General features: G+C 44.5%; 1 protein-coding gene across 4 annotated transcripts in view; it reads right to left on the reverse strand.

Annotated features, from left to right (window-relative positions):
* Positions 1–8,759: 8,759 nt before the first annotated feature.
* INSC (INSC spindle orientation adaptor protein) overlaps positions 8,760–18,023 on the reverse strand; it is a 135,420-nt gene continuing 126,156 nt past the window's right edge. For all 4 annotated transcript variants that reach the window (XM_041729720.1, XM_041729717.1, XM_041729719.1 and 1 more), the window contains exons 12-13: positions 16,786–16,862; positions 8,760–10,959 (exon numbers count right to left, since the gene is read on the reverse strand). In XM_041729720.1, the coding sequence (XP_041585654.1) occupies positions 10,831–10,959; positions 16,786–16,862 (206 nt within the window). In that variant the 3' untranslated portion in view covers positions 8,760–10,830. The remainder of the gene's footprint in view (positions 10,960–16,785; positions 16,863–18,023) is intronic.

Raw genomic sequence — 18,023 nt, forward strand, 5'->3', positions numbered from 1 at the left:
AATATCCTTTAAGAATAAAATCCAAGGATGCACGTAAAGTGTCAAGCACCTTGATCAATTTTTTCCCTTTTCCTTCATCTTGTCCCTTAAACAGAGTGGATCTGAAAACTAACTTCCACCCAATAATAGAAAAATAGGAGTGAACTTTGCTTTGAAATCTAATTTTAACTCAAATCATACAGCTCTTTTTTATATTGGGAGACTATGGGGTAGAAGGGATAAACATTTAGATATTTGTGTCATGATCCGTAGTTTCTTTACAAGAGGGGAAAGAAAAAGTAATTTCATTATTATCTACAGAAATAGCTTTTAACGTTTATACTGCAAGGGAATTCCTTTCATTAATTTTCAAAGATAATCCCACTTGTAGATAGAAATCTCCCTGTCAAACAAGCCACAGTTATCAAGTAGTAATTCACTTTCTTGTCTTTATTAAGCAACAACAAAATCCAATGCCTCTTAGAGCTTTTAATCGCCATGCACCCTGCATGCCCCAAGCAAAGGAGCTGGGTTTAGTTCTCTGAATTGCCTCCTTTTGGTTCTTGGGCCTCCACTGATACCTTTCCTGACTCCCACAAGGGCCCATAGAACCCAGTGGGTTTGGAATTTGATTCCGGAGAGATGTGCAGACAGTGAACTGACACCGAGAGCCCAGGGGACCAGAATCAGACAAGATTTCCTTTCCAGCTCCACAAGAGCAAGAGCGATTGCTGAGTTGGGGCCTCGAAACAAAAAGGACTCTATTTTGTATGGTTACCACATGGCCCCTTCCTCTCAGCGTTGGAATTTGACAAGCAAATTGGCATTTGTGTTGCTGAGACTGTCATAGAATAGTGATTGTTAATTATACCCTAGATGTCCTGCCTCATTCTTTCAGGGACACATTATGCGAAATGTGTACAATGAGCAAAAGATCTTAAATTTGATTTCAAGTTGCATATCCAGCCTGCTACGAGACCCGCCCCGGGGCAGAGAGCTCCTACCGCAGCCCATCGGGGGGCTGTGCTCCAGGATTCCTGGTTCTAACTCAGACCAGGAAGTGTTCAAAAGGTCCAGCAGATGTCAGTATGAATTCTTGCATGTCTCCAAGTCGAGTATTAACACATCAAATGGCATCACTCCCTGCCCTGGAGAGCTGTGTCCACACAGGGTATTGTGCGAGCTTTAGCTTCGGAGACACTATTTTCCATAAGGATCTGCTGCTCTAATTGGTAAAACTCTGACCTTACATCTCAACCCCAAAGCAAGATGAATGATGCAGTCTCAATTATAAAGAACCTTCAAGGGACTAACAAGTGAATAGGTGGCTGCTTCTAAAACTAAATCGCATTTGTGCCAGCTATCTGGTTTCCCCCACACAGCCCCCCTGGATTTCTCCTCATCTTCAGCCTCTTCCCCTTCAGCGCTAGAGGCAGGGCAGGGCTTTGGGTTTATTGCAGCTTTAGAATGAGCAACGAGGGACAGCATACAATGCTTGCCATAAGTGGGCTCATATACCCCTCTAAATAGCTTTTCGATGCATTTTGGGACACTTTACAAATTAAGAAAAGTACAGAGAATAATATACAAGCATCCATGTGTTCACTACCCAGGTTCATTAATATTAAGATTTTACCATAAATACTGCAGATCTTTTATGTTATTATTAATGTAATAAAGGTCTTATATACGCTTCCTCAATCTCATCCCCGCCACTTCCTTCCCAGGAGAAGAATTCTCTTGAAGTTCAGGTGTATCCTTCCCACCTGTGTTAGTGGCCTCAGGTTGCCACTGTGAAATACCACAAATTGATTAGCTTAAATGACAGGCATTTATTGTCTCCCGGTTCTGGAGTCTAGACCCCAGAGACCATGGTGTGCACAGGGCCATGCTTGAAGGATCCATCCCAGGCCTCGCTTCTAGCTTCTGCTAGTTCCTTGGCTTACGGTAGCAAAACTCCATCCTCATATGGCGTTCACCCTGCATTCCTCTCTGTGTCCATATTTCTTCTTTCAATAAGGTCCCCAGTCATATTGAGTCAGGGGCTCACCCTATTCCAGTGTGACCTCACCTTGACTAATTACGTTTGCAATGACTCTATTTCCAAATAATGAGGCACTGAGGTTAGGACCTCAGTGTATGACTTTGGGGGGAGGGATCAAAATTTAACCCATCTCACTTCCCATGCATTAATATTTAAATTAAATTTAGTGTAATTTTATACTGAAATATAAAATATCTACGAGGTTCAAAATGTCACCTGATCAGCAAATAATAACAGCAAATAACAGCAAGTCTTTGGCTTGGACGACATGCATGAGTCCTTTGGTTCTAGTTCTTGTCAAGATCATGTGGATCTTTAGCTGTATTTTATGATCCTGTAATTACATGATTTCAGGCCTGAGGGGTTTCCCATCATTTGGGAATTTTCTGGTAGCAGGGGGAGAGCCACGTAACTGTTGGGGAATATGGGTAAACAACAAAAGAGAGAAGGAGGATATTTTAATTGATGAATAAGTATTAAAAATTTGAGTTTGGTTTGAGAGAGCCCTAGGGTGACAGCTAGGGGTCCCTGGCCCATGGGACATGCCAGGAGGATGAAGGCACATGCTGGAGATGAGCTCTGTGTCCCATTCCCAGACTCTCCTAGACTGGTCTTTGGGGAAGGAGGTTGACCCCACTGTGCTTTGCTCAATAATCCTAGTGAGAAGCCAATTCTACAAAAAGAAATTAAGTGGCAACATGAAAGCTCCAAATTGGCTCCTATGTCTCTTGCAAGTGAGCCTCCCCAAGCCTCAGCTACTTCCCTGGGGTCTCCCTTGCCCGAGCCAGGACTCAGCTGAGGTTCAGCAAAGTGAAGGAAGCCTTGATCTTAAAGGCAGAAGACACAGCAGAGCTGAGGGACACACATGTGACCAATCATGGGGAAGAGAGAAAGCACGTGTGAGTACTCCACGTGGCCGTCAAACTCAGGTGCCAGGAGATAGACAAGGGCATGGCCATCCTGGTTGAGCTCTTAGAAAAAGTGAAAATGTCCACTGGTCATTTGACTCAGAGGTGCCAGCATGGATGGAGTGATGGGAGCCTTCCTGACGAGGGACCTCAGAGAGGTTGGCTGCCTTCACCCAGGGCCATTTCTTCCTGTTTGATGGCGTGACATCTGACACCCGTGAGCACCTTCTGCTTTTGTGTCCCTACATCTTTGTCATTATCTGAAGGAACCCCTAAGAGAACTCCATGTCATTCCCAGATACTGGGCTCCTTGAGGAAAATGCTGGAAAATCAGATGGGATTTGTCTTTTGGAGGGGAGAAATGAGGTTGGATGTGAGTTTTAAGGAAAGACCTTCACTTCTCTTGCCTGCTATATGCCTTTTATTTTTTTATTTTTATTTTTTAACGATTTTATTTATTTATTCATGAGAGACACAGAGAGAGAGGCAGAGACATAAGCAGGGGGAGAAGCAGGCTCCCTTGCAGGGAGGACACTGGGATCATGACCTGAGCCAAAAGCAGACACTCAACCGCTGAGCACCAGATGCCCCGCTATATGCCTTTTAAATGTCTTGTTCAAAATTGGAAATTCTATGGATCTCCATAAGGAAAGTGCCACCCAGGTCCAAGGCGAGCGAATTACCTTAGGTGGGTCATATGAAGCAATTCTCATAACCATCTAAATGGAACACCCCAGATGAACTTTTTTTTGTCTATTTTTTTATTGGAATTCGATTTGCCAACATGTAGTATAACACCCAGTGAACTTTTAACTTTAGAAGTACTCTAAATGGGGACTCCTGGGTGGCTCAGCGGTTGGGCATCTGCCTTTGGCCCAGGGTGTGATCCCGGAATCCAGGATCGAGTCCCACATTGGGCTCCTTGCAGGGAGCCTGCTTCTCCCTCTGCCTGTGTCTCTGCCTCTCTCTCTCTCTGTGTCTCTCATGGATAAATAAAATCTTTAAAAAAAAAAAAAAAGTACTCTAAACGTATAGGTCATATAGGTAAGGTCATTATTACATTTTAATGTGTACGAAGTCTAAAGAATAAATTTTTCAAAGACCCCTAAAAACGGCATGCTCCTCCCCCACCTTGTACCCCAAAGCAAGAGTGGATTTAGCAGAGAGTGCAACACAGCTCGGGGCAGTGGGGGGCAGCCAAGCCCACAAGATGGAGCTGAAAGACACCCTGAAAGCTTCTTCCTCAACTGACCTTCCCTGAGGGTGGAAGCCTGAGGAACCTCACTCATAAGTAGTCACACCCACATCCCTGGCTGTCAAAGCGGTCCCTGTGGCCTGCAGGAATGGGAGAAATGACTGTTTTCAGGCTGGTGGTGGAGCATGGCTCAGTGAGACTAACCCAGTCTCAAAGTGGAAGAGAAGCCACAAACTTTAAAGAAAATGGCATGTAAATGCTGTAGGTAAACTGACCAGATTCTTGTTTTCATGTGATCCAAAGTTTGAAAACATGCAAATAGCCCTTTATGGATTTTTCTATGGATTTCTATTTGGACCCCATGGTTTCCTTGCAGGGTCTCAAGTTGGAGACAATCTCCACCCCCCTATCTTACACACACACACACACACACACACACACACAGACTCTGAGTATAGACATAAATAGGATCTCTACAAAGGGACCATCAGAAATCTCTAGCAAAAAGGAATTTTAAAACAATTGTTTTCAAAGGCTGTCATTGCTTTAAAAATGGAATTGATAACACAGAGCATCTTTGATTTTTCTTTGATGCTTTATTCTGAAACTAGACGAAAGAGTAGCTGTTTTAGACAATTTACTGGTATTGATCAGGAACTGCCCGGGATTTCTATTTTGATTAAGTTGTATTTCATTGTCTCACTCCTATTCTCTTTCCCTCTGAAATTAATCTTCGTATCCGTTACTGCCATTTTAAGAAGTGTCAGGGCTTAAAGAGTATTTAATTAAAAATGAAAACTATTTTTTCTCAAATAAGGAGAAAGTTTAGAATTTGATAAAATGTTGTACTTTTATTTTTAAGACGAAGCATGGTGTTTGGGGTTATGTGCACGTGGATGCAATAAAATGGATGTGCGCCAAAGTGGAATGATCACGGTTTTGGGGCCACATAGTGGTTTTCCATGGCCATTTATGTGACGTTGGGCAAGATATAAAATCTCTCTAAACCTCAGTGTCCTTATTCATAAGAGGGGATTAATAATGACTACTTAACACAGTCATTTTAGAGATTTCGTGAAGTCATGAATGTTACAGTGCCTTGGCACAGAACAGGTGCTCCAAAAATGCCAGCTCTGGTGATAGTAGGTGTTATTTCTTGGTTCCAAGTCCCAACTCTTCCATTAATTTGCTGTGTAATTCTAGGCAAGTCTTGTTACTCCTAAGTGTAGGATGTAGAGATGGGACTAGATAGTCCCTACACCCTTTGCAGGATTAAAGTCTGTTCCTAATACACTATGGGTTTATATTTGAGGCACTGTCAAGAGGGACCAGGCAACTGAATAGATGCAAAGGTGGGTTTTGGGGGATGATAACTGTGGCCACATTTATTGAGCACTGGTCATAAGGCATTATTTAAGCCTTTTCCATGTCTTAATACATTTAATTCTCACAAGGGCTCTATGATTAAGGCACTATCCTTGTCCCATCCTACAGACGAGAAAACTGAGGCACAGAGAAGTTATGTGCCTTTGCTTAAAGTCACACAGTGAGTAAGGGGTAGAGCCAGGATTCAAAAGGAAACAGGCTGCGGAGCTCATATTTGTTTTAACCATCATGTTTTACAGCTTTTCTAAGGGCACTGGCTTATTGACAACTCAAACCACAAGTAATCCCAGCACTTACTCATTTTTACTTTTCTTTCCTGGGCCGCAGGGCAGACCCTTATGGTATGTTTGCTGAAGGATTAAGATTCTTCGAAAGTCCAGAGCTGTATCTACCTTCTAATAGGGGCCTTGTGCTAAGTGCCTGCTTTCTTCCCAGTAAACAAACGTCTGAAGTTAGACAGACGTGGGTTCGATGCCTGCATCTGTCTCAACAATTCGATTTTGGCAGCATTACTTAACCTCTCCAAGCCTCATTTTCCCATCTGTAATGGAAAGTATAAATAGGAATATTAACAGTAATAACTAATTCACAAATGTGAGAATTATGAGAGGGGATACATGGCAAAATGACTGCAGGCAGAGGCCCACACTCAGTGGGATCAGCATTCGCTTGGACCCAGGAGGCGAACTTCAGGTGGAGCCAGTGAGCTGGAAGGAAAGGCTCCTTCCTGCCCACCTCGCCCTGAGTCCTGGAGAGGGATTCCCTGCCCCCGGGAGCCCAGGAGCCGTCACAGACACAGCCAGCCCCCGATCTGCGCTGCAGGCTGCTGTGGGATGGAGGGACGTGGAGGGTCTCCTCGGCTGAGACCACGTCACACCGTCCTGCCTCCCACCCCTTGCAGCCTGCAGAGGAAGGGCAAGGCGCTTTCCTGCTACTGTGGATTTTAACTATAAATTCCATCGTGGCTTGATGTCACCCTTTCATTCCCACTTTCAAATGTTCTTTTTCAAAAGTTCTCTCTTTCCGAATAACATTATTAAAAAGGAAAAAAAAGAAAAACAAACCCTTTAAGTCTTTGGCCTGAGTTTGGGGTCCAGCTTCTTTTTCTTCCTCCTCCTCTTTTGATTTTTAAATGAAGTTTCCCTTCTGTGTAACATCATGCATTTGTGGGTGTTACAAAAGATGTTGTCACAGCTACAGTAATCGTTCTGAGGTTGAATATGGCCATAGAAAGGACGTGAAAGAGCTGCAGTTCCCCTAGGGGCCCTGTGCTCTCACCCAAGGAACTTTCAGTTGGAAGCTTGCATTGTGCCATTTGCATCCCAGCACCTTTGAAGGGGCTCTTCGTTCCCTCGGTCTTGGAGCTTCTCTTCCTATTCTTTATTTTTATTATGAAGACTTTATTTCTTTAGCTTAAGGTTCACAGCAAAATTGACAGGAAAGTACAGGGATTTCCCACATACACCCTGTCCCCACACAGATGTAGCTTCCCTACTGTCAACATCTCCCACCAGAGTGGCACATTTGTTGCAACTGAGAAGCCTATACTGACACAATCACCATCAACCAGGGTCCAGAGTTTACACTGGGGTTCACTCTTGGTGTTTGAGCAAGTGCATAATAACACGATCTGCCATATGGTAGGTATCCTATAGAGCGTATCTTCACTGCCCTAAAAATCCTTTGAGCTCTTATCACTGCCCCCCCAAACTCCTGACAACTATTGACCTTTTTACTGGCTCCATAGGATTTTTTTTTTTTGCCAGAATGTCATATAATTGGAATCATACGGTAACCTTTTCATATTGGCCTCTTTCACTTAGTAATATGCATTTAAACTTCCTCCTTGTCTTTACCTAGACTAAAAGCTTATTCCTTTTTAGCGCTGAATAGAATCAATGGTCAGGATGTGTCAATTTATCAACTCACCTCCTGAAGGCCGTGTTACTTCCAAGTTTTGGCAACCATGGGTAAGCTGCTACAATCATCCAGGTGCAAGTTTTTGTGTGGACATATTTTTAATTACCTTGGGTAAATGCCAAGGTATATGATTACTGGATTGTATTTTAAGAATATGTTTAGTTTTGTAAGAGACAGCCAGACTGTCTCGTGATGTGACTAGTACCATTTGTATTCCCATCAATAATGAATGAAAGTTCCTGTTGCTCTGTATCCTTGCCAAAGTTGGCATTGTCAGCGTTCCAAATTTGGGCCATTCTGATAGGTGTGTAGTAGTATCTCATCATTGTTTTAATTAAAATTTTCCTTAGGACACGATATAGAGCGTCTTTCCACTTGCTCATTTGCCATCTACCTTCTTGGTGAGATGTCTGTCAAGGTCTTTGGCTCATTTTCTAATAAGGCTGTTTATTTTCTTATTGTCAAATTCTAAAAGTTCTTTGTATATTTGGAAATGAGACCTTTGCCAAAGGTCTTTCACAGAATTGTCTCCCAGTCATGTCTTGTCTTCTCATTCTCTTGGCACGGTCTTTCGCAGAGCAGGAGTCTTCGACCTCAATAAAGTCCAGCTCAGCAACTATTTCTCTCATGGGTCATGACTTTGATGTATCTAAAAGTCATCACTGTGCCCAAAGTCATCTCAATTTTCTGCTATCTTCTAAGAGTTTTATAGTTTTGTGTTTTACATTTAGGTGTGTGATGCATTTTGGGTTTTCATGAAGGATATAAAGTCTGTAACTAGATTTATTTTTTTTTTCCTTTTGTATGTGGATGTTTAGTTGTCCCGGGACCACTTGTGGGAAAGATTACCTTTGGTCCACTTTACTGTCTTCGCTCCTTTGTCAAAGATCAGTTGACTATATTTATGGGGGTGTGTTTCTGTACTCTCTATTCGGTTTGTGTAATCTATTTGTCTATTCTTTCAACCATACCACACTGTCTTGATAGCTGTAGCTTTACAGAAAGCTTTGAAGTCACATAGTGTCAGTCTTCCAACTTTGCTCTTCTTTAGTATCATGTGATATTTACCTTTTGTCACTTGTTGCTGTTTGTACTAAGCCTATAGTGACACAATCATCATCAACCAGGGTCCAGAGTTTACATTGGGGTTCACTCTTGGTACGAGAGCAATGGTAGGTAAAATTATACCTTGATATGATTAAGGTAGCAGTACCAAACTGTTCTTACACTCATCGTATTCTTTACTGTCACCACTTAACGTACCTTTTTCAATGACCAATTTCACTTAGAAATATCCTTGATGAAGCAGTACAAACCATGAACTTTATTAAATATTGACCCCTCAGTAGACATCTTTTTTTTTTCATTTTCTGGGTGCTAAAATGAGAATTACACGTAAGGCACTTCTGCTGTGTGCTGAACTAGGATGTGTATCAGTTTCGAGAAAAAAAGCCTTTGTGAGATTGTTTGAATTACAGAGGAAACTCATTGCTTCCCACGGAATACTGTTTTTACTTGAGAGAAAAATTGACAGAAAAACTATGGTTACTGAGACTGCAATATTTGGCAGACATTGTCACAAAAACAAATAAAGTGAGCTTGTCACCTCAAGCACAACAACCGACAGTGTTTGTTGGCAATGATAAAGTTTGAGTTTTCAAGCCAATGGTGACATCAGAAGTGATACTAATAAAATTTGTTATCATATGAAGAAAGGTGTCAATGTCTAGATAATTTGCATAACCCAGTGAAATATATCAAAACTCTTATTCCAAGAAGCACAAGCACTCTGAAGACCTTAGCTTGAATCCAGGGCCTACCATTTACTTACTATATCAGCTCCGTTGTCTCAAGTAAAAAAAAAAAAAAAAAAAAGCAATTTCCTCTGTTTCCTCATCTGTAAAATGGGTAGAATAACTACCTCATAGAGTTGCATAAGGATTTAATAAATAATATATAGTAATAAATATTCATGTATACTCATAAGAATATACAGAATGATATAAAACAAGTGCTTGGCACATGTTAAATATTGTATAATAACTTTGCTATTGTTATGACTATCACCATTATGTTCATCATTTCAGGTGGAAGGACGCTGATGTCACCTTTCTCTATAGCATAGGACTTCAGAGTATAGGTTCTGCTAATAGACATTGCTGGGTTCAGATCCTAGCACCACTTACCAGTTAGTGATCTTGGGCAAGTGATTTAATAGTATAGTGACATCTCATGTGATTAGTATCAGAAATAAACAAGATAATCCATGTGACATGCTCAACTCAGGACAGGATACATTAGGATAACTCATTTAGAATAGTAATAGTAATTCAAGAAATGCTTCCTGAATTGTATAAAATCATATCACTTATGATGATATTAAGCCTTTCAGAAGGATTTATAGATTTCTGTGATACTTTCAAGAAATGATATTGGTAAACCAGCTCTCCGGAAAAAAAAAAAATCTCTGAGTTATAACATCATCTAATTTCTGAGATGTAAATGCTCTCACCATTGCCAATCTCAGGCTACCAAAATGAGATCACTGAATGCAGAATGGGGGAGAAATTCTCACAGTTGTCCCTTGCAAGCTGGTATGAGCCAGCTCCAGCACACTTTCAAGTACACTCTCGAAAAGATATCATATATTAACACCTCCTCTGAGGATCCTAGTCCCCAGGAAATTATACAAGAGCAGAAAAGCGTACGGAAACTGAGTTTGTGGGACTTTTGGAAATCTTTCTGATTTCTCACTAAATTCTCAGAACTTGACTCATTCATGCACTTGTGAAAACGATACAACTCTCTACACAGTTTGAATAGTTAGAAAGGATTTTGTGACATGACACCTTATAAATTAGGAACTTAGTCTAAGACGTGATTTAATCTGAAAATACAAGACACATTTAGTACGATTTCATCTATTAAAGAATATAATCTTCCTTCTAGTGTCTTCTGTCCAACTATTAAATTTATTTAACATCTTTTAGAAAGGAGCAAGCCAACGTTAAAAAAAAATAAGCCAAAAGACTGCTGGGCAGTGAACATACTCTAGTTCCAAACGGGAGTGGAAATGAGGCAAGATTATATAGTGAGAGTAGAGAAAGCAAGATGAAGGGAAATTGCCCATGACAATAGGTCGTATTAGGCATTATGCATTTCAATATCTGTAACTGAAAAGTCACAGAAGTCAAAAATAAAAACGAAAAAGACTCCCAGGCCCACACACTGCCTGCTGGTGTTGCTAGAATATTTAGCCCTCTCTCCATTTTGTATAAAAAATAAATTAAGTATAAATAAGGAGGTGAGGAAGCTGGTGCATACTCAGGTGTGTTCATAGGTATGTACTCAGAGAGGGCAAGAGAATGGAGCCAAATGTCTTTCCTCTCCCACACTTGCTACACAAAACTCTCCTCCATGTTGCTGCAGAGTAAGAAAGAGTCCACGAGCCGGGGCTGGACCAGCTGCTGGAAGTCGGAGTCCTGCAGGCCTTCAGGGCAGACCCCAGCCAGTCTACGCAGAGCAGCCTGGGGAGAAATAGAACAGAGGACACAGGTCAGGCCAGGTTCTCTGCTCAGATACATGTATTCCCTTCAACTGCCCTGGGAGGTGCATTTCTGGAAGTGGCACATTGATCAGTCAGTTTGAGTAAATCATCACTTCGGTCAGCTGGCACCTTTGGGACATGGTCCTTTTGGTCACCTGGTCACTATGGTAACTTTATCACTTGGTCATCTGGTTTGTACCTTGGTCATTATGGTGGATGTCATCTGAAAGCCCTCATGATCTTAATAATGGTCTTGCCATTTTGGTTTTTCAATCAGCTCAGAAACCTGGTTGTCCTAAAGATCTGTCATTTAAAAAGTCTGGTCAACTTACTGACTATTTAAGTTCAAGATTTGTTCATTCTAGAGACCATAACTACCAGAAGCCTCAATGGTATTACAGCCTTGTTTCCAGGTCCCTAGAGTTGCTTGAGAATAGCAAGAGATATTTATTGATTCATAAATTCAGCAAGGTTCTGACAAAGCATTATGGGAGGGGAAAGAGAGAGGAAGGAAGGTCATAAAGCTGAAGGAGATGGAGATTCTGCACGGGAAAGACAGATGCTGGCAGAATGACACCACTGCCCAGGTCCCCCTGTGCTGGGCATTTCACTCCTCGCTGAGTGCTCTATCCTGCTTTATGTCCACATGCCCTTGCTCAGCATTTCTCCATGGCACAAAGTCCCTCTTCACTCTTTTCTAGCCAGCGGGTACATTCACCCTGTGAGGGCTGGCCCACCATCATCTCCTCTGTGAAGCCTTCCCTGATTCCCTGAAGCAGAGACAGTCCTTCCCTCTTCTCTACGCTCATGGCCCCTGGGCTGACCTGAACCTTCTTACCCTTGACTGCTACTGGGTTTTTAGGTGTTTGTCTCCCACACTAGACTCTTAGCTCCTCAAAGATAGACACACTGTTTTATTTTTCTCTGTATCCACAGAGGAAGGACAGGGTTTGGCATAGGGCTCAATAAATGTATGTTAAATTGAAAAAAAAGAAAAAATGAAATGCTTTAAAATGGAGTTTTATTGCTAGAGCCACCTGAAACTGTAAATATGGGCCGCACACCTACCTCCGCCTCTCTCCCAGTCCGCTGAGGCAGTGCATACTAAGTGCTCAATGACTGTGAATTCCTTCCCTCTTCTGTTCACAGCAGGGAACAAGGTGAGAGCTTAGGGGTGCCCTTGCCCCGAGAAACAAAGAGAAGGGAATATCTGGAATGGCAGAAAAAGCAAAAAAAAAAAAAAAAAAGGAATACTAATACTTACTGCATATCTACACATAGTATTTCATTTAATCCTTACAGGATACTACAGGGTAGGTGTCATGATCTTCAGTTTGGAAATGAGGAGATGAAGGCTCAGTGAGGGAAAGGGGCCTTCCTGAGATCACCCAGCAGCAGTTCCACTGCAGGACCCTCACACCTGTGCACACAGTAGGGATGGAGCAGGCCCAGGGCACAGGGTTTTACTGAGTACATGAGCCCTCATGACCTATACCTATTGCTGAGAAACCACCAAGTCAGTGAAAAGAAAGGAAGGCTTAAGTTGGTTGTTGGATGAACAGGGGCTGCCATGTTCAAATTGGATCAAGGAGAGGGACCTGAGTGGGGTTTGGAACGCTAGTGGCAAGAAGTAGACTCTAGGAGACTGTCCCTCAGTAGTGCGCCCTGCCTCTCCTGGGGGCTGTTTTCCCCCAAGGGGCTACAGAGGCTGAACTCCATAGCACTTTCTGATTCCTCTTGGCTCCAACTGGGAAAAATAACTCTATACCCTTGACTTGTCACAGTAAAAAATGGAACCTGAGTTCTTCAGCAGAGGAGCCTAGGAAGCCATCGATATATTTTACATCATAATCATAAAGCAAGAGGGAGGGAGCAGCAAGGAAAGATAAAGAAATGGAGAGAAAACAGACTCACGAGATAGAAGAAGAAAATAGAGAAACAGAGAAAAAGAGACAACAGAGAAGTGGGACAGGAAGGCAAAGTTAAAACAGAGAGGCCGAGATGAGCTGGTGAAAGAAAGATCAAGCCTGACAGAGAGATAGAGAGAGAGAGAGAGAGAGAGAGAGAGAGATGGTGACAAAGAAAAAGAGAGTGCCCAGGGAGGGGGCAGAGGGGCAAACAGGAGGGAGGGAGGAGAAGGTGAGGAGCCATAAAGGGAGGAAGGGGAGGGGGGGGGGCAGAGAGAGAGCTGAGGGGAAAGAAGGAGAGATAAAAACTCCTGAAGGAAGTCAAGCTCTGGAGGAGAGAAAAGCAAAAAATAAAATGAAGAGGGACAGAGAAAGGGAGGGGGAGAAACGGAGACAAAGTGGGGGCAGGGGCAGAGGCAGAGGGAGAGCATCTCAAGCAGACGCCCTGCTGAGCACAGCCTGATGCGGGGCTCCATCTCACCCACCCTGATATATTGCCCTGAGCCAAAATCAAGAATAAGACACTTAACTGACTAAGCCACCCGGGCACCCCCTGGCCTGTGGTTCTCTTTTCTTAGAGGGAGAGAGAGAGGAGAGAGGGAGAGAGAGAGAAAGAGAAAGAGAAAAAGAAAGAGAAGAGGAGAAAAAGGGAGAAGAGGGAGAGGGAAAGAATGAATGAACCAGAAACAGACCTGAAAACACACAAAGGTCAATGGACACCCTCGTCTCCCTGGGGTCCCCAGAAGGCCTGCAGGACAGGAATCCAAAGCAACTCAGAGCACCCCCCTCCTCAGCGTCCCAGAGCTCAAAGGACCCTTCCCCCTTCTGAAGCCTGTCTCTGGGCTTCTGCTTCCCGGGGAGGGTTAACAGCCAGTCATCCCAGGATCTCAGTCCCAGACAGTCTGAAAACACCCAAGCATTAAACAAGCCCAGCAGCCCACTGACAGCCGCCTCATTAAGGAAAAATCAATTCTGTTTGCGCGAGGCAATCTGCACTGCCACTCTCCCAGATGTGGGAGACAATAATTGAAATGTCCTCCCTCCACCTGAAAAGAGCCTCTGACGCTGGGAAGAAGGCCTTGGGGAAGGCAGGAGAGGTAGCCTCCAACTCCATCTGCCAGGCCAGCCTCCTAGCGGCCCCCATCTCAGCAGCCAGGGGGCCACACTCAAATGTGGAACCCCTTCTGGGATGGGAGCCAAATCACCACCATCTGCAATTCTGGGGCCTCGGGGTGGGAAGAGAAGTCTATCTGTCCCTCAACCAAGCAAGAAACAGTCACCAAAGCCAAGGCCCTATGGAGATAGCAAGGGCTGGAAAAGGTCCCCAGCCCTAAGAAGGTTCCAGACTAGGGGAGGGAAGAAAGATCTGCCAAGAGCCAAGGGAGCAAGACCAGGGCCCTAAGACATGGGGGAGAAGGCGTGACTGAAAACAAGAAGGTCTGGCCACAAAGCCAAGACCTTCAGCATCAGGCAGGCCTGTGTTTGAATTCCAAGACCCTCCCCTTTTAATACCCAGCACACGAGATCCCATAACCTACCTCCCACTGAAGATAACAAAATCCAAGCTGGCAGGCCCAGATGCCCATGTACTCCCTGTCTCTGAGCCACAGGCATCCCCCAGGACACTTGACAGAGGAGATGGATCTGGGCCCCAGCCCTGTGTTCAAGCCAGAAGGCACGGGGCTGTAGACAGTAGGCCACAGATCATGGGGGACCATGGAAGGGCCAATGATGGAAGCATTGTGACTGTAAAATTAGAACTAGCCCAGCAGCCACAGGAAGGGTCAATTAGGGAGGGGGAAGCTCTCTTCAGCATCCCATGAGCCATCCTCCAGGGGAAATGCAATACCTTTTCCACTGGAAAGTCCTTCACGTGACTGAAGATGGTGGCCAAGCCCTTGTGCATGTTTTACTTCAAACTAACACTATGGATGGACAAAGGATTGTGGCTACAGGCCTGCATGGAGCTTTCTGGTTTCCCACTATAACCTGAGGGCGTCGTGGTGCTGGGCACTCGTGGGCGCCCCAAGCACTGGAGATAATGGCAGTTGGGACCAATGACTGTGTTGGCCCAGCATTAACTCTCTCCACTTGACTCACTGAGCGAGACAGGATTAAGAAGTTCTCTCAACTGGGGAAAACATTACCTCGTTACACTTACTAACCTCCAGCTGAAGCTTAGCCTCCGCTTCAGTGCAGCCACCGACCATGAAGTCACAGCAATTCCTGCAACTTGTGTGCCAAGGAAAGTCACAGATCCTCTCATACCCCAGTAACTCTTGCTGGAGGCACCCTCAGATAGCATTTATGCTCATTTCTAGTCGAGGTTATAATACTCATTAGACCCACTGCTCTCTCTCTTAGTTAACATGTTAATTAAAAGTACATATGTTAATTATATCACATAAATACTCCAACAGTTATTGTAATAATTCCTTCTTAATTCTACGTATTTTGGTTTATGCATTTAAAACATTATTCTCCGAAGGGATCCAGAAGCTCCAACAGATCACCAAAGGCACCAAAAAGCTAAAGTTGTCCTGCATGTACCAGAATCAAAGTCCCATGAGAGCAGAGATGTTTGTCTTTGTCTTTCCCACACACACACACAGCTGTGTCCCCATAGCTTAGAAGTGTGCCCAGCACACAAAATCACTCAGTAAATATTTATTGAGTAAGATTTACAGGCACTTAGTGACCTACCCACTGTCCCACAGCTCGTTAATGGCAAAACCAAGACAGGTGTGTCCAACCGCAATGCCCTCCGGTCTCTACAACCATACAATGCCTATGGAGCTCCCCAAAATGAGATGGGCTTCGTCTAAAAAATGATAAGAATGTGGAGGGGGCTTTACCGAGAGGAAGAGGGAGAGAGAAAGGAAGGGGGAGAGATGGAGAGAAAATGGGGGCTTGAAGGCCCTCCAGATCCCTCACTTCCCCCTCGAGTTCTTTAAGGACCAACCAAGAATTGGGCACTCCCTTCTGAAAGTCAAATGACCCATTTATACATTGGTTTCCCGGCCTCTTCACACTTCCAACTGGAAGCAGCTCTGTTTGGGGATTCAGTCCAGCCCCAGCAGGGAGGAATGTAGAGACAAAGCACGCATTCCCATCTGGTACAGTTGAGTCTCTCATGGTGGCTCCAAGCAGCAAGAGGTTGGGTGGGGATCTCGTGAGATGCACTGCTTTGGTTCAAGTTGAAGATCTTGGCGAATAACACTTTCTGTCCGGTCCTATTGCTGCTGCCAGTCCTACTCTACAAGGGAGGGGGGTGGCTACGAAGCTGGAAGAGTGCCAGTAGAGGGGCCCTGTCGAAGAGGATGGAAGGCTTCTCTCCCAATGTCCCCTTTGGAAGAGACACGAGACCTCCATACCCTACCTTCCATTGCTGCAAGTACCATGGTGTCGCTACCACCTGCCAACATTCTCCCCGCCAGCCACCCTGGTCTTGAGCTGCTGTTAAGACTCCTCAGAACATCAAAGGTTCATGGTTATTAGAAGTATGCGTGAGGGATTCCCTAGCCCCCCATCTTTCACATATATGACCTCATATCATTATCTTTCATCTTTTTAAAGATTTATTTGAGAGAGAGAGAGCTCAAGCAGAGGGAGGGGAAGAAAAGCAGGGGCCCCACTGAGTGGGAAGTCAGAGCCTAAGATCATGACCTGAGCCAAAATCAAGAGTCAGATGCCCAACCGACTGAGCCACCCAGGCATCCCTTTTCTTCACAGTTTTGTGAATTAAATGAAACACCTTTATCACCATTTTAAAGAGGAAAGTTGAGTGCAGAGAAGTCTCATGGCTTACTCAAGCCAGCCAAGGCATCGCCAGCTCTCCTGGCCCCTGGTCTGCAGCCCCAAAGCCCAGGGCGGAAGCCAGGGGGATACGGGGAACTCACCAGGCAGGCCACGAGCACAGCATCACTGCTGTTCCTCTCGGAGGGTGATCTGCAGAGCTCGATGAGGCGGGACATACCTGCGGAGACACACAAGAACGTCATGCCCAGGATGGGAACGGGCCTGGCCAGGCCTGACCCAGAGATGCTCCCTCTGCCCCCCTCCCCTCCTCACAGCTGTCTGGGTCACTCCAGGGCCCCACCAGCTCACCACCTGGCCAGAGAAAAGGTGCTGAACCCACCTGGAGGAGCTTGTGGTGGAGACTTTCTGTTCCCCTGGGTCTGAACAGACCCTGCTCAGGGCCAGTACTGAGCTTAGGAGAGCTGCAACAGAACGTACTGGGGACCTCTGAGAAAGAACTTCCTGTGTCAGTACTTCTGTCTTTGCCAGAACTATATTTAATGTTTACATCATTATTAGCAGGACTTCCCATTTTTCTCCCAATTGCCTATTACAGTCAGAAAATGTATTGCTCCTAAGATTACAGAAAACTCCAGATTGAGGAGGTTAATATTTCCTAGGCCTTTATAGAGGAAAGGCAAATAAATGACTCTGCTTTTCAATGTAAATTGGCTTTTTACAAACTCCAAAAAACAAAAACAAAACAAAGAGCCAACTCGTAAGATATTAATAAAAGGTGTACAGACACATTCTATGTGTTTATCTTCCAGAAAGTCTTTCTGGAGCCAGAACCTGGGGCCACCTCATGCCATTTGCCAGGAACCTGCGTGATTGGCAACAACACCATCCTATCCTTGGGCCCCTTCCTGGGATACATTCCCCAACCATCACCCTGGAATAAAGCCTCAAACCACAGCTGAAGGCTCACCTCCCTGCTAACACATTCCCCGAACCACCTGGAAAAATGTGAGCTGCTTCCCCCTGTGCCAAACGTGGCTCGGACATGCTTTGAACACTGGCCTATGGTATGCAAGGGCACCTTTGTCTTTCCATATCTGCCACCCCACGAGGCTGTTAGCCCCCGTGGTCAGGACAATGCACAGTCAGGATGTTAGGCCGAGCACTCAGAACCGAGTCTAGCAGGGAGTGGGTGCTTTGAAAAGACTCGCTGGGGACATGTGACGAACTGAATGCACGAGTGATTTAATGAGTGAACTAATAAATGAATTAAAAGTGAATAAAAGAAGCAGTGAATGAGTGCACGAATGAACAAAAGCATGAGTTCGTGAGTGAATGAATAGATGAACAAGTAGATAAGTGAATAACTGAGTGAAGGACA

This window comes from Vulpes lagopus, chromosome 15, assembly GCF_018345385.1.
Source record: "Vulpes lagopus strain Blue_001 chromosome 15, ASM1834538v1, whole genome shotgun sequence".
NCBI lineage: Eukaryota > Metazoa > Chordata > Mammalia > Carnivora > Canidae > Vulpes > Vulpes lagopus.